Here is a 23,657-nt window from a genome sequence, read left to right as displayed (position 1 = left end):
CTCACAGACATAGCCAGGCTCACAGACATAGCCAGGCTCACTCACACAACCAGGCTCACTGACACAGCCAGGCTCACTCACACAGCCAGGCTCACTGACACAGCCAGGCTCACTGACACAGCCAGGCTCACTCACACAGCCAGGCTCACACACACAGCCAGGCTCACTGACACATCCAGGCTCACTCACACAGCCAGGCTCACAGACATAGCCAGGCTCACTGACACAACCAGGCTCACTCACACAGCCAGGCTCACTGACACAGCCAGACTCACTGACACAGCCAGACTCAGTGACACAACCAGGCTCACTGACACAGCAGGACACTGAAGAACATTATCAGTGCCTTAGCTGTAACCCTGAAAGGTTTAAATACTATGGCTGCCCTGTGTACAAACATCATTACTCTGCTAAGTGCCCTCGACATTACTTTTCATTAACACTGCCCTGAGAAAGAGACATGGAAAGGTAGTGAGAGAGAGAGAGAGAGAGAGGGAGAGAGAGAGAGAGAACCACCTCATCTGACTTTGATTGTGTGATTCAGAGAAATTGAGAGCAGGAGTGAGCAAAGAGGAACGGGACAGACACCAGCTCAAAAGACCACAGCAAAAAAGGAAAGAGAGAGAGAGAGGGAGGGACAGGGAGAGAGGGAGAGAGACCTACTTTTAAAAAGTCGAGGAACAAGAGCAACGACGCAAACAGTGGAGCGGAGTGAAAGGTAAGAAGCAGTTTTGCCATTCTAACAGCGACTTGTGTATGTCTGAATGAGAAAGCATTTCATTTGAGGAAACAGAGGAGACAGATTCCAAAAAGCAGTTATTGCTGTCGGTTTCTGCGCACATTTGTCTTGCATACTGTGTATAGTTCATGCTTTAGGAGCATGTGCGGGGAACTCTGTACAACTTTCCAAATGGGGCAGTAATGTGAGGGGTGGGGGTTGGGGGGGGGGAGAGACAGGGGGATCGTTCCAAAAGAGACAGATAAATAACTTCATGAGCCGCTGGAATTTTCCATTTGTACAATACAAATTTTGGGGTTTGCATTGTGAGCGCACTCTTGTCTAGCTTCGCAGAGAAGACTATCCTACTGAAGAATGGTAGACGTAACACGGCTATCTGAAATATTTTCATATCGCCGACTATCGTGACAGTAAATCAGGCGCGGAATAAATGACCTCTTGCAACTTGGATTCGATGACAGTAAAACGCTAAATAACAATAAGTGCCATTGTGTCACAGACGTACAGTAAGTCCTGCGCGTTATAATGCGCACGGTCTATCAGAGCTAGCATAGGAGAGCACAGATCAGTGCTGGAGAAGAGGTCAGACTCAGGAAGTGATGTGGGATTAATCTTGCCTCTCCCCGAATTCCCTCCACTGTGCTCAATTTCAATTGAGCGGTACGTATTTAATGTAGCTTTACACACACACACACAAATACATACGTGTGTGCACACACACACACACGCACACACACACACACACACACACACACACACACTCACTAGAGGTGAGCCAGTGGACAGAGGAACAGGAAGCTGGGTTAAAGGTTTGGGAGTAATGAGCTGTGTCGTTACTCTTACTGGGAGGGAGAGGCGGCGCTACCCTGTTGGCTTACGTGTGTTTTGATTGGTCTGATGGACTGAAGCCCTAAAAATGACTGCACTGGAGAAACAGCCATGATACAGAGGACGTGTGTTTGTGTGTGTGTGTGTGTGAGTATGTTTTGTGTGTGTGTGTATGTGTGTGTGTATGTATGTGTGAGTATGTTGTGTGTGTGTTTGTGTGTATGTGTGAGTATGTTGTGTGTGTATGCACGCGTTTGTTGTGAGCATGTGAGTGTGTGTGGGTTTATGTGTGGGTGTGTGTGTTTTTGTGTGTGTGTGTGTGCATGTCTTTGTTGTGTGTTTGTTGTGTGTGTGCATGTTTGTTGTGAGTATGTGAGTGTGTGTGGGTTTATGTGTGTGTGTGTGAGTATGTTGCGTGTGTGTGTGTGTGTGCGTGTGTGTGTTTGTGTGTGTTTGTTGTGTGTGTGTGTGTGCGTGTTTGTTGTGAGCATGTGAGTGTGTGTGGGTTTGTGTGTGTGAGGGAGAGAGATTTATGGATAGTATGGATAACATACTGTAACTGTATGATATAAAGCATTGTTTTACCACGTCAGGTTATTTCCTCCAATGGTCTTTGCAGAACTGTTTTTCTGAAACAGTATTTCCTGTGCAGGGGTGGTGTGTACTGTACATGTGTGCATAACATGTTTGCATGTTAGCATTTATAATGCTAAAAATATGAAGGTCTGTAATATGACTCCCTAGCAGTGTACAGAGTGAGGCCTGCTGGGTAATTCTGTAAACGCACTGATGAATCAGCTGAGGGTATGTCCTGTCCTCTCCTACCGAATTTAAGGGGGAGAATGAGACAGTCACGTCCCCCCAACCCCCAACCCCCCCATCTCACCCCCACCCCCCCCCGGCCGAGCGGGACCAAGCACCAGCGAGAGGGAGAGCTGCCATTTACCCCTCGTTTATTTTAGGACGGGTAGAATTTCAGCCGGGCGAGGTCTGGGTGCGGGCATTTCGTCCGAGTCCTGCCAAGGAATGCCAGGCCTCTTGCTTGCGGACTATATTCAGCCACACTGTAGCAGACCGCCCCTCCTGACAGCAAACATCCACTCTTCTGTCTGTCTGTCTGTGTTGCTGTACAGCTATGTACACTATATACCCCACCCCACCCTAACAACCTGCCACTCTATCTCCCTTTATGGTTGCCTGTCTATGCAGCTGTACAGCTATGTACACTATACTGTATACACCACCCCACCCTAACAACCTGCTACTCTATCTCCCTTCATGGCTGCCTGTCTGTGCAACTGTACAGCAATATATATAGGGTATATATATATATGATATATAGTTGTCAAAGGTCTGGTTTGGGGTCCCAACTGGACAATATAATGTCTGGTCTGAGTAACTGATAGAGAAAACTTGTTGTTAGTTTGTCGGTCCGTGATCTGTGGCGATTGCTCTTCCCCTGGACTGGGAAATGTTCTGAGGGATATCAACCATAACAACCCCCCAATCCCCCCCCTGCCCCCACCCCCCTCGCCCACCACCCCCCTCGCCCACCCGATCCGCTATTGGCTCAGACAGCTCCCTCATTCACAAGTAGGCTTCCGGCTATTCGTGTTGTCCGGTTCAGAGTGATTCCAGACCTGGAAACCCTGTACACACCACCCTACTCTGCCCATCATTCGCGCTCCATGACTGCCTTGTCTTTCTGTGATCTACTATATAAATGCCCAGTCGCATTTGCAGTGTTCGACGGGGATTGAGGTGCCCCCCCACCCCCCCCCTCACTAGTGACGCCATTGATGGGAAATATATTGTAATATTTACAATTACAGGTAAGAAGGATATATAAATGTTTCGACCCCCCCGACCTGTTGTTTTTACCTCTTTTGGGGATGTCCAAGTCTTAATTAGGGGGGGTCAGACCCCCCCAATCACCCCCGTAATTCGAACCCTGTTTGCAGGCCTGTGTCATTGCTGTGGTGTACTCCTGCCATTTTGAGAATGTCCATGCCACAGCCTGTGGATTTGGGCGGGGCCGGATGATGGGGAATGGTGACAGGCCAAATGTGAGGGGGGCAGTGGCGGGGGTCAGGACACCAATGCACCAATAGCAACCCGAAGTGATGATGCTAATGGCAGTTAAAAGCAGCTATCACAATAACATTAGTCAGCTAACATTGTTTCTTTAGGATGTGATGTGACAGATATGCAAGACTGTCAGAAATGGTCATTTGCATATTTGTTTAATCTGTTTCTTTAGATCGTGATGTGACATGTAACTAGATAGCGACGTTACATGCCACATCACACCCTGCAGCTAATTAAAGCTAATTAAAGCTAAGCCTCTTACAGCTAATTAAAATTATAAGTACTTAGCAGTGACAAAATGGCTACCTTACTACAAATACAGACGTGCCTTGATTCAGGATCCCACAGTTTTCCTTCTTCCCCCTCATGTCTAATGGCCAGAATCCACTTTTCCCACCTCATTGGCTTGTTGTTTTTGCACGGGAGCACATAACACTTCACATCGGGGTCCTTGGCTGGTGCAGTGGGCGGCTCTGTGGTTCAGAGCACAGTCCTGGGTGAGAATCACTGTGGAGTTTGAGCGTGCTTCCTGTGTCCACGTAGGGTTTCTCCGGGGTAGTCCAGTTTCCTCCCACAGTCCAAAGATTGTATGTGTGGACTGGCGACCTATCCACAGTGTGTGTTCCTGCCTCTCGCCCACAACCCTGAACCAGGAGTAAGCGGGTTAGGTAATGAATGGATTCAGAGGGCTCTTGGCCTTGTTATTTGTGCAGTCCACCACCCAACAGCTTTTCAGCATTTTTACAATCTTGTAAATCCACCGCCTGCTAATAGTAACTCTGCGGAGTGCGACAGATTGATTTGACCAATCGTGAGCGTGGTCTTCACTGTGTGACGCATTATGAGCTGTCTCTATGGATTGCCTGCAGTGCATTTTCAGCTGTGTTACCGCTAGAAGGATAGTGTCGCCTTCGTGGCTCCTAACTCTAACCAAGTGGCTGGTCAGCATCCGGTAAAGTTAGGAAGCTGCTGTTATTAGCTAGTCTGACTGAATTCAGTTATGTTTGGCCATGTTAGCTGGCTGGCCGTGACGACTCAAGGATTTAAGTAACAACTTAAGGCCAGAGAATACGATTCCAGTCCACTATTCTCAGCTCATGTGGGCTAGCTGCCTATTGCTAGTTAGGCAATAGGGTTGAGTCCACCAGAAAATCCTGCTATCATGTATAAGTTTTTTTTTTCAGATGCGACTGTATTTTCACTACTATAGATCAATATCTGTGGTCAGAGAGACACGTTGCATCTTTCACTAAATTCATACCGTAGGTGAATGTGTGGTTGTGTCCCTTTGTTGCCATGGAGATTAGCTGGTCGGCCGCAGACAGGAGGTCTTCTCGGCTACCTCTCCGATCTGCTGACATGGCGGGAGAGGCCTACGGCTTTGCTGCAATAGATACACAGAGCAAACAGAAACCCACCGGTGCTGGGCTAGCAGTGGCTAGCATATGCCTGTCCCATCACCACTAAGCTAATGATAGCTAACCCGTAACTTTGCTCTGTATAACAGGGAAGTGGAAGTTAAGTTAAGTCAGTTGACCATTTTGGCGTACTTGGAACTACTCGACTGGCATGAATGTTCTTGAAAGAGACACGATTCCAACTGGCTGCAATATGATGTTATAAAGCTACCAACATTGCTAGTCAGAGCAAAATATCTAGTTATTTTGCTGGTGCGTGATCTTTGTCATCTTCGGGGTGTAGGCGGGGTTGAGAACAGATTGTAAACACAGGAGCGAAGCAAGGATAGAAATCCTGCATAGTACAGTATGCCTTTAAAATAATCACCAGTGTCAGTGCCTTTACTTACTGTCATTTTAGGGTCTGGTAGCACTGGGTTTGTTTTGTAACTCTTTTGAGTGTGTCCCAGTGAGTCACGTGCTTCTGTTTTTTGTCTGATCTGATTGGCGAATGAGCAGTTGTCCTCGTTTGGGACGTTGCAGTCCCCATTCCGTATGCTGTTTTTAGAGAGAGTGTTCTCAGGGCGCCTCTGGGCTCAGTTAGCTGTTTCTGTGATGTCATTTCTCTTTTGGACGTCATGTTTTAATGGGCGTGCCCCAGGCGTGGCCCGGTGGTGCCGTCAGAAGGTTCCCTCCGTTCCCAAAGACGTTTTACAGAACGCCGGTTCTACAGGGTTCCGTTCAGTAACCCAGCAGTGAGGAGGGAGTGCTCTTTCTGTGGCCAGGAGTCGACTTTGCATCATCTCTTCCTGGAATGATTGATTGAGGGGCCTTTTTAAACTGCTGGGTAGTTTTTTTCAGGAGTTGGGTGAGTTCATCTTTTATTGGGGGGGCCAAAGTGCAGTGTTGTTACTAAGTGGATGGAAGGTTGTCTGTTGAATTATACGTCTGGATTGGGAAAAACTGTGTATTTGGAAGAACCGGGAAGAACATTGTTCTTGGGGCTGGTTCCACTGATCCTGGAAAGGATGTGTGATGGCAGCACAGCTGAAAATGAATTGCGAATCAGATTTTAATTAATGACATACCAGGGTTCTGCGAAACATGCTGTGTGTGTCTGTGGAGACTGTGTGTGGGTGTGTGTGCGTGTGTGTGCGTGTGTGTGGGGGAGGTGTTCCTTTGCCAGTTTGGAGATGATGGGCTGTTGACCTTTACTTTTCTTTTTGTTCTGTTATGACATAAAAAGAAAAAATGGCTGAGCTGCGTTGACTGGGTTTTGTAATCCAGGCAAAGCTACCGCCACTGTAAGAAATGAATAATAAAGGTTTGTTTATCCAAAGAATCCAAAATCTCCCTCAGTGGCTTTCTCTCTGACTAGTTTTCTTTCTTTCTGCTCGCTGCTAAGGTGAAGCTGCCTATTGAGTTTAATCTCAGTCCCACATGTTTGTCTAGTGTGCGCAGTTTTCTAGAATCACATCTCTAATTATGAACGTGCGAATGGTTTCTTCATGTTTCTCTCATCTTTTCTCTCACTCCCTCTTTCTCTCGATAATAATAATATCGATAATAATATATAATAATATAATAATAATAATATAATAATCATTATTATTGAAATTATAGTTGTTGTTGTTGTTGTTACAATAAATGCTCTCTTTGTTCAGAATTTGTGTTGATGCTCTGAAGGCCTTCGTCAGGGTGCCATTATGGCTCTAGGATTTTGGTGTCCCCAAACAAGTGGCCCTAAATGGGCGCACAGACCATTTACGCTAGGAGCCTGGTTATTACTGTCTTTATTCGGGGGTCAGTTTGTGGGTCGTGCTTCGCGTCGAAATCATTCGCCTTTAGTGCTGATGAAAGCGGACTGACTGAATGGTTGACAGTCTTGTGCACGCCATGTGATTTCGAAACTCAGAGAAGTGTCAGATGCTTTCTCCGTCAGAAGGGCAATAAAATAAAAATCTTTCTCTCTCTCTCTCTCTCTTTCTCTCTCTGTCACAGGGGCCTCCGCCATGTCATCCATCCTGAAAGAGACGGCCCTCCTGGAGGACACCAACAACGAGAGCTTCTGGATGGTGAGAGAAAGGGAGAGAGAGAGAGAGCGGGTAGAGAGAGATAAAGAGGGAGAGAGAGCGAGAGAGAGAGAGAGAGAGAGAGAGAAACAAAGAGAGAGACAGAGAGGGAGAAAGATAGAGAGAGAGAGAGGAAGCTGTGTGACCAAATGGAAAACCCTCTTGTCCTGGTCGTCCTGCTCCTGTCACGTCCACCGAGCTGTGACCACGCCCCTCTCTGCCTCTGATTGGCTACCTGCTCTTCTCTGGTTCCTCTCCATCTCATCTGGCCAGCTGCTGGGTTACAGATGCATCTGTCACACTTCCTGTATGCCTGTCTCTCCTCTCGGGCCTCCCTCCCATTGGCTGGCTCGCGTTCCCCGGCGTGTGTCGCCGTTCTGCGATTGGCTGGCCACCGCACGCTGGCACGTCTCTAGGTTGCTCTTGGCTCGGCCGGAGATTCCTCGGCTGTTTTCACTTTACGCTCGGGCGAGCTGGAGTGCGTCTGACGGGTTCGAGGGGGCGGAGCCATGCTGGATTATCTATGCAGCTGCTCTGTGACCCTGTGACTGGAAATGCCAACACTGGGGCTCAAATTTACACGCTGAAATCCTCCATATTCCTCTGTCTTCAGACTGCTTTCACTGGGAGAATTCGGATATCAGATACCCTCTCTCTCTCTCTCACACGCACACACACATGCAGGCATACACACACGCGCGCACGTACTTATATAGACACACACACACACGCAGATACACACACAGACAGACACACACACGCAGGCACACAGACACGCACATACGCACACACACACGTGCAGGCACACACACGCACGCACATATGCTCACAGACACACACACACAAGCAGGCACACTCACACACGCACGTACGCACACAGACTCACACACACACACACACACACAGACTCAAGCATACAAAAGCGAGTGAGAGGGAGAGAGAGAGATTGCCAGGAAAATAGAGACCAAGTTGCCAGATTCCACATCCACAAACAAAGGAACCCACTCAGGAAATTCTGTTACACTCTCTCTCTCTTTTTCTCTCTCTTTCACTTTCCCTTCATATTTCATATTTTATTGGGTTGACAGCACGGGAGTTTATAGCCAGAACAGCACTTTATGTTGGAAAAATAAGATTACACTGTCTTAAAAAGAAACATCGCTCAAAACAGCAATTCTTCTTGCTTCTGTCATTCTGTTCCCTTATCCATCATCCACATTGGCTGAAAGCAGCACTGTTATTAATAACAATAAAACATTACTGTACACAGTTTTAATATAGTAAAGGGCAGGCTGGCCGAGTTTGATTCATGTCATATGACATATCACGTGACAAACTTTCCATAGATAATTACTACGCATCTCTTCAGACTGTTCCTGGACTAGCTATCACTACTCTGCAGGGCACTCCCAATCTAGGATCACTCTTATCACGTGTACCCTTCTACCTTATTCCCGTAGCACTTTCATGTTACACACGCGCCTCCATCCAGCACTTATACTGCACTTTTGTCATTATCGTGATGTCACAGCATGTTGTCAAGTTTGACTTACTCTCTGACCTAGCTTGTGCTTGCTGGCGTGTGAACTTGACTTAATGTGTTCATGGCTATGAATAACTGTTACGCAATGAGTATTGTACCTTATCGGACCTGTGATTTGTAGTTGCTCCAATGACCTTTCGGTATGCGCTTATTGTACCTCGCTTTGGATAAAAGCGTCTGCCAAACAAATGTAATATTAAGGCAACAATTCACTGTGAAAATCCACGTCTCTCCTTCTTTAAGCGCGGCGCCCTCTGGTCTCTTTCTCGCGCAGCCGGGTAACTACCAGCGCACGGTGAAGCGGACCCAGGGCTCCTTCCAGGTGTGCAACGAGCTGGTGGCCTGCTTCCAGGAGCGGGCGCGGGTGGAGCGGCAGTACGCGCAGCACCTGAGCGACTGGAGCAGCAAGTGGAAGCCCCTGGTGGAGAACAGTGAGTACTGCGGCTCTGCGAGCGGCGGTCGCCACGTGGGCGCCCGACTCTGAGCTACGAGCTGTGAGTCACTCTCTCTTTCTCTCTCTCTCTCGCTCTCCCTCTCCCTCTCTCTCTCCTGTCTCTCTCTCTCTCTCCCTCACTCTCTCTTTCTCCCTCCCTCTCTCCTTCCTTCCTTTCTCTTCTCTCCCTCTGTCACCCACTCCCTCCCTCTCTCCTGTCTCTCTCTCCCTCCCTCTCTCCTTCTTTCCTTACTTTCTCTCCCTCTGTCACCCTCTCCCTACCTCGTCCTTCTCTTCTCCTCTCTCCTCCTCTCTCCTTCTCTTCCTTCTTCTCTCCCTCTTCACCCTCTCCCTACCTCGCTCCTTTCTCTCTCCCTCCCTCTCTCCTTCCTTCCTTTCTTTCTCTCCCTCTGTCACCCTCTCCCTCCCTCGCTCCTTTCTGTCTCCCTCCCTCTCTCCTTCCTTCCTTTCTTTCTCTCCCTCTGTCACCCTCTCCCCCTCCCTCCTGTCTCTCTCCCCCTCCCTCTCTCCTTCCTTCCTTTCCTTCTCTCCCTCTGTCACCCCCTCCCTCCCTCGCTCCTGTCTCACTCTCTCCCTCCCTCACTCCTTCCTTCCTTTCTTTCTCTCCATCTGTCACCCTCTCCCTCCCTCTCCTATCTCTCTCTCCCTCCCTCTCTCTTCCTTCCTTTCTTTCCTCTGTCACCCTCTCCCTCCTATCTCTCTCATCCTCCTTCTCTTTCCCTTTCTCAACCTCATTAATACCCTCTCCATCTCTCCCTCATTCTTTGTACCTTTTTCATCATCAAATCAAATCAAATGAATTTTTATAGTGCTTTTTACAGAGGACAGACACAAAGATACTTCATAGCAGAAAACAGGCAAGAAAGAGCTAAAACCAGGCCTGAACCCCCAAATAGCAAGCACATGAGCTAAATAAAAACTCACAGTGGTGAGAAAAAACTATCCAGTGAACTCAGGGGGAGGAGTCAAGGCTACAGTGATCCAGTGAACTCAGGGGGAGGAGTCAAGGCTGCAGCGATCCTGTGAACTCAGGGGGAGGAGTCAAGGCTACAGTGATCCAGTGAACTCAGGGGGAGGAGTCAAGGCTGCAGCGATCCTGTGAACTCAGGGGGAGGAGTCAAGGCTACAGTGATCCAGTGAACTCAGGGGGAGGAGTCAAGGCTACAGTGATCCAGTGAACTCAGGGGGAGGAGTCAAGGCTACAGCGATCCAGTGAACTCAGGGGGAGGAGTCAAGGCTACAGTGATCCAGTGAACTCAGGGGAGGAGTCAAGGCTGCAGCGATCCTGTGAACTCAGGGGAGGAGTCAAGGCTGCAGCGATCCTGTGAACTCAGGGGGAGGAGTCAAGGCTGCAGCGATCCTGTGAACTCAGGGGGAGGAGTCAAGGCTGCAGCGATCCTGTGAACTCAGGGGGAGGAGTCAAGGCTGCAGCGATCCTGTGAACTCAGGGGGAGGAGTCAAGGCTGCAGCGATCCTGTGAACTCAGGGCAAGAATTTGCAGGAGCCCCAGCGGAAAAGAAACAGAGGATTAGACACTATAAACTACACAGAGTAAATGTAGTCTCTGTGCCAAACACCTAAAATAAACACTGGGATTAAAGCTTCATCCAGCTACTATACAATCCACGACCAGCAGTGCATAACCTTTTATGGCTAAGGCAGCCACTACTGAGAGCCCTCCTACTGGAGCACCAACCGATTTCAGTTTATATGCTAACCCTGCAGGGCTAACTCAGACCATGCATACCGTTTAACAGGATATAGGATTACAGGAATGGTTAACTATAGGTTTCATAAAGAGGTAAGTTTTAAGGCTACATTTAAAGACAAGAAGTGTGTCTGAAGCCTGCATATTTATAAGGAGATTGTTCCATAAAACAGGAGCTCTATGAGAGAAGGCTCTATCACCCATTGTAATTTTAGATACACATGGAATTTTCACATAACCAGCATCTTCAGAATTAAATAATCTTAGAGGAGATTATGGCTTCATCTGTCTCCCTCTCCCTCCCTCCCTCTCTTCATCCCGCTCTTTTCCCCCTCCCTCACAATTTCCCTTTCTCTCCCTCTCTCTCTCTGTCCCCTCTCTGCCTCCCTCTTCCTCTCTCTCTCTCTCTCACTCACTCACTCTCTCAACTCAGTTTCAATTCAGTAATGCTTTATTGTTGTGACTGCATATAAACAATTCTGCCAAAGAAACTAACAGCAACACATAAGAAACATAATTAATATGATGGAATGCATCAAGGGAGGGAAACCTGCAGGCAACTTAGAAATTGGATGATAAACACCAATACGGACAGTAATAAGAACAGAAACTAACAACACAAATAGCAGAGATGGTGCCTCACTGGTCGTCCCTCATGCAACTGGCTGCAACACACCCACCGATAATGTATTCAACCTAATCCAGCCCATTTTCCACCTGTGCCGTGCGCTTGGAGCTGTGCGCTCCTCGCCTCTGGTTACGAAAATACCCACATTCAGTAGCCATGGCCAATGCACACATGTACTGCGCCCATGCACCATTTGAAAATAGGGTCCTTTGAGGTAATGCTGACAAGTGTTATAAGTGTTTAGTTTTTGTTAGTGAACTCAGCCTCAGGACGAGCAGGCTGAGGGACCTCCTTTCTGTGTTCAGCTCTTGGTATTGCAGTGCTTTATGATGATAGTTATATCATCTCTCTCCCTCCCTCCCACCCTCTCTCTCTCCCTCCCTTGGTATCTCTCTCCCTCTCTATCTCCCCCCCCTCTCTCTCTCTCTCTCTCTCTCTCTCTCAAATTCAAAATGCTTTATTGGCATGAAATACATTTGTACATTGCTCTCTCTCTCTCCCTCCCTCTCTCTTCCTTCCTCTCTCCCCCCTTTCTCTCTCTCCCTCTCTCCCTATCTCCTTCCCTATCCTCCTCTCCCCTCCTCCCTCTCCTCTCTCTCCTCCCTCTCCTCCTCCTCTCTCCTCTCTCCCTCCCCCCCTTCCTCCCCCTCTCCTCTCTCCTCCTCCCTCTCTCTCCTCTCTCCCTCCCTCCTCCTCCTCTCCCTCTCCCCTCCCTCTCCTTCCCCTCTCTCCTCCCTCCCCTCTCTCTTTCTCTCTCCCCCCTCCCCCCTCCCTCCTCCTCCCTCCCTCCCTCCCTCAGGCCCGCTGTACGGGTCCCTGCTCCAGGCCTGGCAGTGTTTCCTCACCTCGGCCGACCGCCTCTCCGAGCTGCACTCCTCCATCTGCAAGTCCCTGGTGTCGGAGGACGGCGATCGGGTGAAGACCTGGCAGAAGGAGACCTTCCACAAGAAGATGTTCTGCGGCTTCCGCGAGTCGCAGGACCTGGAGTCGGGCTTCTCGAGAGCTCAGAAGCCCTGGGCCAAGAGGCTGAAAAAGGTGACACCACTGAGCGCGCTCCACGCAACACGCACGCAAACTCGCCACTTCTCCTCTTCGCTCACACTTTCCATTTCGAACAGGAGCCCCAGCTGTTACACTCTCAGAAATAAAGGTACACAAGGGTAGAAATTCTGTACAAGGTCAAAACTGTACCTCTAAATGTATTAGTGACAAGCGATTGTACCTTTCTAGGTACTGAATCGTACCCTTTTTTCTGAGAGTGTACCATCACCATTTCCAAAGCAGGACGTTTGTTTTTAAAACAAAACATAATGAGGAGAACCGGCCATTCAGCACATCTAGAATATAAGAGTACAATACAGCTGCAAGCAGAGATTCCCGGGGTCCAGGCAACATCAGCAACAGCAAACACTGAGTCTCTATGAGGGTGGACACCAACATTACATACGTATGTTTGTTCCAACTGACATTGCGGACAATGCCATCAACTTAGGGTACTGATGCAGCAGTGAAGTTTTGAATATTCGTATTTGGACCTCTATAGCACCACCATGTAGTTGGATTAGGTAAAGCCATTAGGTGTGGAGTCTTGTTTCCACTCTGACCCTGAGTGAAACCCCTCCTCCCTGGGTGACACTAGCCAATTACATTCAATCACCCCGCAGAACTCCTGTCATTGTTACCTGTTACAAGGTTCTGTATAAGGCACAACTACATTTCCCAGGGATCTTTAATTTGCGTAGAGTGTAGTTCTCAGCCTGTAAGATCACAATGTCTCCACGGTACTACTCAGGAGCTCCGGACAGATGAACAAAACTTTAAAGAACTGCATTACCCAGAGATCCATGTGAAATGGAATTCATGTAAATCTGTGAAGGGAAAGTGCTGTGAGGTCATTAGTCCTGTTGTCATTTGATGGGCCCCAGCTGGAGAAGGCCCGGGGGAACTTCCACAAGGCGGCCCGCAAGGAGCAGGCGGCTCGGGACCGGGAGGCGCACGCCCAGGGGAACCCCGATATCGCCATCGAGAAGCAGAGGAAGATACAAGAGCAGAGGGAAGAGACTGAGGAGGAGACAAAGAAGGTGAGTGAGAGAGAGAGAGAGAGAGAGAGAGAGCTAGGTTATGGCCTTGCTTGATATTGCACTAGTGAATGTTTTACTTGTATGATACTGATAAATCACTCCATCACTTCACACAGGCATGATGCATACTCCACTACACTACAGTCAACTATATTACCGCACATTACACTACACACTAACTACATTAGATTATTGCAGCACACTGCACTACACAGTACACCACATTAGACTATATTACAGCACACTACACTACATGAGACTATATAACACTACACTACACACTACACTACATTAGACTATATTACAACACACTACACTACATTAGACTATATAACACTACACTTCACTACACACTACACTACATTAGACTATATAACACTACACTTCACTTCACATTATACCACATTAAGTCTAATATTACAGCACATTACAGGGCGGGTCCACTCACATATGCACCCAGAACTTGAATGGACGGCTGTTGTCTCTTGAACAGCTCAAGGAAGTTCCCATTCACTTCAAAATTGACGATGATAAACTGATCTGCACCGTGTGCTTTGAAGCTAGACCGTGACAAAGCAGCATAAATCTGCAGAACAGCAGCCGTTTAAAGGTGTCGCATGAGAAGAAAATCAAATAAAAATTGGCGTGACACAAAGAAATTTGTCAGTAAGAGTCGCAAAAACCAGTACGCTTCATGTGAAAGGAAACTGTAGGCACTGTAACTCTATCATGCACTTTAAGAGTGTATCAGAACCCACTGACAGCTAGTTTCACTGAGGGAGAGAAAGAGGAGTGGAGTACGGGAGTTTTAAGACAAAGCATATAAACAAAATACATTAACTAATAAAACAATCATAGTAACATAATGTAGAGAAACGTATTCAGCACAATTGGCTGCAGAATATGAAGTTTATTGCCACAGCTTGACTGAGAGAGAGTGAGAGAGAAAGAGTGTGTGTGTGTGTGTGTGAGTGTGTGGGGTCGTGGGGTCATGCTCGTGTGTGGGGTCGTGGGGTCATGCTCGTGTGCGGGGTCGCGGGGTCACGCTCGTGTGCGGGGTCGCGGGGTCACGCTCGTGCGACGCTCACGCCTCCTCTCTCCAGATGCGCCTGCGCTACGAGAAGGTGCTGGAGGAAGTGTCGCGGTACGCCCCCCGCTACATGGAGGAAATGGAGTGCATCTTCGACCAATCGCAAGAGGAGGAGAGGAAGAGGATCAGCTTCCTGAAGCAAGCCTTCCTGTCCATACACAGACACCTGGACATCACTAACAATGACAGGTAGAGGAACGCGCCTGCATTTCAAATTGACCCGCCCTAGTAAGACCTCACAGACAACAAATACTGATATAGCTCGGGAGGTAAGAGCGGTTGTCTGGCAGTCGGAGGGTCGAAGTGTCCCTGAGCAAGACACCTAACCCCTAATTGCTTCCAACGAGCTGACTGGTACCTTGCATGGCAGCCTTTCACCGTTGGTGTGTGAGTGTGTGTGTGAATGGGTGAATGAGAGGCATCAACTGTAAAGCGCTTTGGATAACAGCGCTATATAAATGCAGTCCATTTACCATTTAGTATTCCACTCTGCATCCACTGGCTTGTGTTTTTACGTTCTGCCATGTTATGCGTAGATATCTTTCCTTTACCTCTTTGGTGTGATGTGCTCGATCGGCTGCTTGTGTGGGTAGATAACGTACCGGGAGCAGGGGGTGCCGACGGTTGCCCCCCGTCGGTCGGTCTGAATCTGAATCGCCTGTCGGAGCGTGCCGGTGTGTGTGATGGTGAATTCGGTGCCTGTGGTCTCTCGCAGTGTGAAGGCCGTGTACAGCGAGCTCCACCACGTCATCATGTCCATAAACGAGCAGGAGGACCTGCGCTGGTGGAGGAACCACCGCGGACCGGGCATGCCCACCGACTGGCCCCAGTTCCAGGTACGCCCGGATCGCCCGGATTCGCCGGCTCGCTCGCCCTCCCACCCCTCCACCCCTGCCTGCAGCTGGAGGTGTTAAAATACCACATACAGTACAAGTCCCTGGGCTATAACCAGGACTGGATACAGTGTGTAGTGTAGTGTGCTGTTATATAGTGTAATGTAGTGTATTAGTGTAGTGCTGTAATAGTCTAATGTAGTGTAGTGCTGTAATAGTCTAATGTAGTGTAGTAGTGTAGTGCTGTAATAGTCTAATGCAGTGTAGTAGTGTAGTGCTGTAATAGTCTAATGTAGTGTAGCATGTAGTGTAGTGCTGTAATAGTCTAATGTTGTGTAGCATGTAGTGTAGTGTGCTGTAATAGTCTAATGTAGTGTAGTAGTGTAGTGCTGTAATAGTCTAATGTAGGGTAGTGCTGTAATAGTCTAATGTAGTATGTAGTGTAGTATGCTGTAATAGTCTAATGTAGTGTAGTAGTGTAGTGCTGTAATAGTCTAATGTAGTGTAGTGCTGTAATAGGCTAATGTAGTGTAGCATGTAGTGTAGTGCTGTAATAGTCTAATGTTGTGTAGCATGTAGTGTAGTGTGCTGTAATAGTCTAATGTAGTGTAGTAGTGTAGTGCTGTAATAGTCTAATGTAGTGTAGCATGTAGTGTAGTGCTGTAATAGTCTAATGTTGTGTAGCATGTAGTGTAGTGTGCTGTAATAGTCTAATGTAGTGTAGTAGTGTAGTGCTGTAATAGTCTAATGTAGTGTAGTGCTGTAATAGGCTAATGTAGTGTAGCATGTAGTGTAGTATGCTGTAATAGTCTAATGTAGTGTAGTAGGGTAGTGCTGTAATAGTCTAATGTAGGGTAGTGCTGTAATAGTCTAATGTAGTGTAGTAGTGTAGTGCTGTAATAGGCTAATGTAGTGTAGCATGTAGTGTAGTATGCTGTAATAGTCTAATGTAGTGTAGTAGGGTAGTGCTGTAATAGTCTAATGTAGTATGTAGTTGTAGCAAGCCGAGTGCTACCGCTCGTTTGAGAGATGAGAGAGACAAGTTCTTTTTCAGGACGCGACTGCGTCTTTCTTTATTTTTCGGCCGCCACGCGGCTTTCTGTTCGCAATACACAATACAAGATGTATATTTTTCAATTCACGGCTGACTGCCCGTCAGCTCTTCTTCCTCCTCCAGTTCTCTCGCTTCTCTCTCTGTCGAGCAGCTTTTAAACGTCCAGGCTCACTGTCGAGGTAATCAGCACATTGTCAATCAATCAAACAATTAACTATCCGTGCTGATTAATAAACCCCAACAGCCGTGGCGCAGAGTTCCGAGAGCCGCCCCGCCCACTCTCTCTCTGCAGCCAACGCAAAACCACGCCCACCCTACCACAGTAGTGTAGTGCTGTAATAGTCTAATGTAGTGTAGTGCTGTAATAGGCTAATGTAGTGTAGCATGTAGTGTAGTATGCTGTACTGATTTTTGATTGAGTTGATTTTTATTTATTTTAGAGTCTTACATCATAAAGATGCCCAGCCCACAGGGGCTTAAAAGCCACCTTAACTCATACAAATCCATACTTGAGACAGGGCCCAGAGAAGAATAACAAAAGGATTATTACAATTCCTCACATTCATTCTTAGTAAAGAACTCATGATTAATAATAATCGATATATTTCACGACTTCTACACATAAACGACACTCCAGGCACTAGCTGTAAATTTTGCTGAAAGGAAAGCCTCCTCTTGAAAAAGCCATTTTAACATCGATTCACCGGCAGCCCAAAATAAATCTGGATTTTTCGTTTGTTTACTTTTGAAAATAGTTTCTCTCAAATCGCCGTCGCTCCTGAGTCACTTAGTGTAACTGCTGTTCTTCAGCCAGACCCCTAAATCTTCCGACCTCAAGTAGCAGAGGCAAGGTACCCCGTTTTCCGCTGTGTACTGACCTTTGCCCTCTTCCCAAATTACAACCAACAGAGGGTTCAGTGCAGTATTCTATAGACTTTATTTGGTCTATTCCATGCCTCCTTCTTCCATTGCTCTGTACCGCATGCTTGATTATATTAATACTACTGTATACGTAGATTATTACCAAATATATCTAAGTCAGAAAATCTTGCATTTACGTCCACAAACCAAGGGTGCCTGGCGTCACCATTAAAAACCTTTAACCTTCCGGTATTTCACATTTTTGTTCACCTAGGCATGGTGCCTACCCTATTTCACCTTGAATATCTAGTTCAGGGGCAAATGTATGTAATCCAATAAAACAACTAACAGCTTCATGAGAGTTAACTTCATGTTATCTTTCCCACCCCACACACCTGCAGCGTAAGATTGGACACACCCTAGGCATTATAATGTTGAGTGCAAGTTAAAATTACGAGGTTGCTAAATTGTTTTATTTACCAATGAACCCAGTAAATATTTTTGTGGTGAAAAATGGGTGAAACGCCCTCTAGGCATTCAGGTGAAGACTCGTCTACATTTGGTTGAAAAGTGAGTTTTCTAAGCGACTAGAACATAGCTAGGCTATCTGGGCAAAACCTGAGCTATATTGGGGTTAACCCAGTCTATTTATGTCAAAACATCTCTCAAGCTAGATTTCTGCCCCTCTAGATGTCTAAATTCTGGATTTTACTCATGGGGTATGTAGTGTAGTGTGTAGTGTAGTGTACTGTATTTGTAAGAGTTTTTCATTTCCATTATTTATGCAGAAGATCAGAGCGCTAAAACAAATATTAATAACCCTTGTGTGTAATGGAAAGACATATTTCTGGGATATACTACAGTATAGTATATTTTTCTTAGTTTGTGCTAAAACTGTCATCTGCGTATTTTATTTATTATCAGTGGATCAGGCTGTTGATAAATTAACTTTTGTAGTGTGCAATGTCTGTGCTACACCCTGATATTAAAGTTCAGTCGTAAAAATGTCATCACAGAAATACATTTTAGACTTATTTTGATAAACACCTGTGGTGCACGCGTGACTTCATTAGATTAATTCCAAATTAATTCCATGGGCTTGTGTTAATCGTGTTTATTTGGCGGAAGTAAAATGTTCTAGTCGTATGATAGTCTTGATTCTCTCTCTCTCTCTCTCTCTCTCTCTCTCTCTCACTCTCTCCCTCCCTCCCTCCCTCCCCTGTTTCTGTCAGGACTACGCTCCCGTAGAGAAGCCGAAGAAGGAGAAGAGGCCGATGGAGGTGAAAGAGCCACTTGAGAGAAAGTAAATGCACCCGTGCTCCCTCTCTTACAGAAGGATCTAGAAGCTAAACATTGTCATGTGTCTGCTCACCGCTGCTGGCTGTTTGGTTAATTAAACACAGTGTTTGTGTTCACGCCTGTGTTGCCTAGCACACGTGTGTGCGCGGTGTGTGTTCACGCCTGTGTTGCCTAGCACACATGTGTGCGCGGTGTGTGTTCACGCCTGTGTTGCCTAGCACACGCGTGTGCGCGGTGTGTGTTCACGCCCCTCCCCTGTGTCGTGTAGCGCAGTGGTTCTCAAACTCAGTCCTGGAGGCCCCTGTGTATGCTGGTTTTCATTCCAACCACAATTGCAATCCCAGAATTTCAACAAGCTGTTAATTTTTCTTAATCGGCTGCATTTCATGCTTTAGAGGGATTATTTACTCTCTTAAACCACATTATGCCAGAAATAGCTGTGCATGCCATGAAGAATACAATCCCCTTGTTCATAACGTGCTATATTGATCGATATTGCAAACAATTACATAAAAACTAGTATTTTTTATCAAAAGAAAGACAGGTTAATTGATAGGTTCCTAATTTGGTTGTTGAACTCATGTTTTCATCCATTATCTATAGCCGCCTATCCTGAGCGGGGTCACTGGGGTTGCTGGAGCCTATCCCAGCGTGCACTGGACAGGCCGCCAATCTATCGCAGGGCGCACACACCATTCACTCACACACTCATAACTACGGGCAATTTAGTTTTTGGACTGTGGGAGGAAACCGGAGTACCCGGAGGAAACCCACGCAGACACGGGGAGAACATGCAAACTCCACACAGAAAGGCCCCAAGCCGAGATTTGCACCCACGACCTTCTTGCTGTGAAGCGACAGTGCTACCACGGTGACGCCCAAACTCATGTTTCATTTCTTCAAAATTTTCCTAAACTTATTAGCGCTGTGCAGATCTGGCACGTTACTGTTTGCTTTGTCTTTGAATTCTTTATTATCTTCCAGATGGTTCTTTTTAGTGGTCAGGTGTCCACCTTCAACACTTAGGAGCCTATTGATTCACCTCAGTCTTGAATTTTTACAACTAGGTTAACCTATTTAATAGTGCAGGTGCAATTTGTAGGTTTGTGTTGTAATTGGTTGCAATATAGCTCAATGTAGCACAAAATATGAACATGAGAACTGAGTTTGAGAACCACTGGTGTAGCGCACGCGTGTGTTTGGCGTCCCCCCCCCCCCCCCTCACGTTCTGTCCTCTTTCCAGCGTGATGATTGGAGGAGTGAAAGTTAGAGCTCTGTATGACTACGTGGGACAGGAACCGGACGAGCTCTCCTTTAAAGCAGGTCCATAAACACAGCTCACACTTCCATCTGCTTCCCACTCACAGTAATTGGCCCCCCAGCCCCAGAAAATAACCTTGCCCTTTTAAGGGGCCGTCACGAACCAGAAAAAAGTGTTATTCTCTGGCTGCACAATCACTCACGTCTGTCACTGTTCCCGCCTGGTTTGTTATGCGATGTTAAGTTGCTGTATATCTCCCGTTGTTGTGCGTGCGTGTGGATTATTAACACTTTTTTCTGGCGGTCTTCTCCTCTCCTTCGTCTAGGCGAGATGTTCCTGAAGATTGAAGATGAGGACGACCAGGGCTGGTGTCGGGGGATCAAGGATGATGGGAAGGAAGGCTTGTACCCGGCTAATTACATAGAAGTTGTGCTGTAACTCAAACTCGCCACTGGGGGGGGGGGGGGATACTAAGCGATTAAACCCTTGGGGCCTGGAGTCTCAGAAGTGGTTTTTTTTTTTTCCCCCGAGCTTCGCTCTGTTTACCTGAACACACTGCAGTGCCTTTATTTCTTCAGTTGGATTTTTGCGGGTCGGTTTGGAAGATTTTGCATGTCTGCCCTTGCGTTGGTCTGCGTGTGTCTCCATTGGAGGTTTCGTTTAAATGAGATTTACCCACATGCAAAAACAGTCAGTTAATGTCACTTTTAAAAAAGAGGAAATTTTTGTATTAATTGAGAAAAAAACACAGAACTGTCTCCCCTGCTCATACAATGAGGAGTGTGCTTGCGTACTGATTTGATAGGAGATTGCTGAGGCTTGCCAGACTCAACAAGACCAAACTTGAGTTGCTCACTACTGTAGCATTGGCTAACACAACAGACCAATGAAGACACCAGCTGCAGTGAGGTATTTTCCCCACAACAATCAACACCAGATCTGCCCTTCGAAAAAGAGTGAGGAGGAGTGTGAACAGAGAGGTCAAGGGTTCCCCAAAGGGGTATAATCTAACACTTAACGTGGCTGGCTCTCCAAATGTTAGAGTTTAACGAGTAACTAAGGGCATTTTGATTTGCTTTTGGCTTCCATGTAAGCTAGGTAACTAGCCTATTTATTTAACATGGTCTTAATGTGCCTTGACGTTTTTTAATGAGTTAATCGGCTATGGCTATATCACAGTCATTTGACCACCTACAACCATGCTGTTACTGTTGCTAAATTTTTCTCCCGAACCAGAACTCCGGACAGCTAATTAGCAACTGGTAAACCTGCCATCCAGTTTGTCAATGACTAAGTTTCCAGATTGTTCTAATGCTCATCTTTGCTCTCAAGCAATGTCAACAACACAGGCTGTTATTGAAAATATTCTTGGAAGCACAACTTTACTGGTGCACGCAATGTTCTGCACAGATTTACACAAGTAACTTGTAACATCTTAAGATGTACAGTTATGCTAATTACACATTTTTATTACCAGTGTTTTTTTTTTCCCCCATTGAGGAATGGCTTTCAAACGGGTCCAGCAAGGGATCGAGAGCCAGGGAACCAATCACAGTTTTTCACTATGTTTGAACGCCACAGTTATGACTTTTATCGTTAAAGTAGGTGCTATATTGATTATGAGCTTTCGTGAAAACCTGCACTGCATAGCTTTGAAGACAGTGTTTTTATGCTTGCGTTTCAGTATGTGTGTCAATTTGTCCATGACATAAGCTCTTGTTCTTTTTTTCTGGGCTCGCAAAATGACTTCAACATAGTTTAATGCAGTATTTCACAACCCAGGTCCTGGGGATCCACTGCCCTGCATGTATTAGATGTCTCCCTGCTCCAAAACACCTGATTCAGATGAACGGGTCGTTATCAGGCTTCTGCAGAGCTTGATGATGACCCGTTCATCTGAATCAGGTGTGCTGGAGCAGGGAGACATCTAATACCTGCAGGGCAGTGGGTCCCCAGGACCTGGGTTGAGAAACACTGGTTTAATGCATTCGCACAAGGGAGGTTTTAAAGGCTAGATGTTGTTGCACAATGGTTTGGCGGAGTATTAAACTGCAGTCCGTGGATTAAATTGTTGTGAGCAAAGCTTTGTAAGTTTTGGGCCATTGGAACTGAGTACCTGATTTTCGAGTCATAAAACGGGAGTGTACTGTATGGGATTATTTCAATTTTGTAGTTAGCATTATAATTAGCATTATGCGTTCATCGTCATGACTACGGACAGCTAATTCGCAGCTGCGGTTCTCTGCTATGGATTTATTTTTTTTAAAAATTTTTGAGGAAGGGAGTCTTCCACAGTGTTCTTCATTCACCTTGGCACGTTCACCTTGGCACAACCAACATTAGCAAGACACGATTTAAAAGTACTATGTTGTAAGAAGATTATTAAATCGAATGGACGAGATAATTTTCCTGTTCTTTTTTTGTGCTTATAATTTGTATTTATGCATCTTAATCCATACATATACCACATACTGTATGTATTTGTGCACATTTTGTATAACTATCCAAATTAGAATCCACTTATGAGGCAGACATTGGTCAAATGTTTTATATGAAGTAATTTAACCCATTTTAAATGAAACATCTATTTTTACCTAAATATGGAACTAAATTCTTAATTCATATGATCGTAATTTGGAATGTACCATGATTGTTAAAAATTCTAAGGGACATGCAGGAGAGTTAAAATATAAAAAGAGGTGAAATATTTTTTGTGCATTGACAGACTATCCTCACATTCACAGTACAGAGGGTAAGTGGTCTGCTGACAGATATCCTGATGCACTCTAAATGAACTCTGACCTTCCACTGAGAGACAGCTCTTACAGTATCAGTGAATATGCCTGTGTTTCCCCTGGGGGAGGACAGGTCTTACTGTATCAGTGAATATGCCTGTGTTTCCCCTGGGGGGGGACAACTCTTACTGTATCAGTGAATATGCCTGTGTTTCCCCTGGGGGAGGACAGCTCTTATTGTATCAGTGAATATGCCTGGCACCCATAATAGGCAGGATAGGGTGAGCAGGGGTCTGTGTGTGAGTGCGTGCGTGCGTGTGTGTGTTTTTTTTTTTTTTTTTTTGGGGGGGGGGGGGGTGTCTATAGGGACAGTCTCTCCTCTCAGTATTCTCTGTGGAGGGAGACATGCTAAATTGGCTGCACATGCACCACTGAGCCGGGTACGAACGCGGGGGTCAATTCCATCTCAGTTTGTTTCGGTTAAATTGAGAATCGCTTAAACCTCGTTGAGCATTATGTCCATTTTCAATTCATGAACTGAAATTCAATTAGCTTCATGAACGGAGGGATGAGGGCCAATTAGCATGTGATCAGGAGAGATCAGATACCTCGGAGAACATCAGCAGTATAACGATAGAGTGGAGACGCGAGATAGAAAACTAATCACAAGACCACAGCATTCCGCTTCCCCCAAGTTAACACAATCAACACATACCTGTCTCAGAATTAATCCAGCGAATAAGAACTCTTTTACTAAAAGTTTATTTCGAAAAGTTCAAAACGTACTACCTCAATGACGTTTTCTTTCACTGAACTTTAATAGCACTGTCTTTGCACATTACAGAGCTAAATGCATCAACAGCCTAATCGACCAAAAACAAATTAACTACAAAATAAGACAAACACATTATAGTACATCCTGTTCTGTATAAATAATGAAAATTGGGGGAACCATTTGTATATGCATTTGTCTCTATGCCTTTATA

General features: G+C 46.3%; 1 protein-coding gene across 2 annotated transcripts; it reads left to right on the top strand.

The window, feature by feature from the left end:
• Window positions 1-594: 594 nt before the first annotated feature.
• On the top strand, window positions 595-22,340 carry si:ch211-51c14.1 (protein kinase C and casein kinase II substrate protein 3). Of its 2 annotated transcripts, XM_064315525.1 has the most exons (10): window positions 595-718; window positions 7,054-7,127; window positions 8,942-9,098; window positions 12,257-12,492; window positions 13,383-13,538; window positions 14,642-14,817; window positions 15,344-15,464; window positions 18,609-18,679; window positions 19,919-19,998; window positions 20,262-22,340. In XM_064315525.1, the coding sequence occupies exons 2-10, from the start codon at window positions 7,065-7,067 to the stop codon at window positions 20,372-20,374; spliced, it is 1,173 nt and encodes a 390-aa protein (XP_064171595.1). In that variant the 5' UTR covers window positions 595-718; window positions 7,054-7,064; the 3' UTR covers window positions 20,375-22,340. The 2 variants fall into 2 exon arrangements, with proteins under 2 accessions (XP_064171595.1, XP_064171596.1); XM_064315526.1 differs by lacking the exon at window positions 19,919-19,998.
• The last annotated feature ends 1,317 nt before the right edge of the window (window positions 22,341-23,657 follow it).

This window comes from Anguilla rostrata, chromosome 17, assembly GCF_018555375.3.
Source record: "Anguilla rostrata isolate EN2019 chromosome 17, ASM1855537v3, whole genome shotgun sequence".
Taxonomy (NCBI): Eukaryota; Metazoa; Chordata; class Actinopteri; order Anguilliformes; family Anguillidae; genus Anguilla; species Anguilla rostrata.
Note: the sequence above shows the minus strand (reverse complement) of the source record. Positions and strands in the feature narration are given on the sequence as shown.

What these genes read in the sequence shown, in the direction of transcription:
- si:ch211-51c14.1 (XM_064315525.1), top strand. Translation starts at nt 7,065, where the DNA reads ATGTCATCCATCCTGAAAGAGACGGCCCTCCTGGAGGACACCAACAAC. An exon ending in GACATCACTAACAATGACAG is followed by an intron (nt 14,818 to 15,343) that starts GTAGAGGAACGC and finishes GGTCTCTCGCAG; the next exon opens with TGTGAAGGCCGTGTACAGCG. An exon ending in CCGACTGGCCCCAGTTCCAG is followed by an intron (nt 15,465 to 18,608) that starts GTACGCCCGGAT and finishes TGTTTCTGTCAG; the next exon opens with GACTACGCTCCCGTAGAGAA.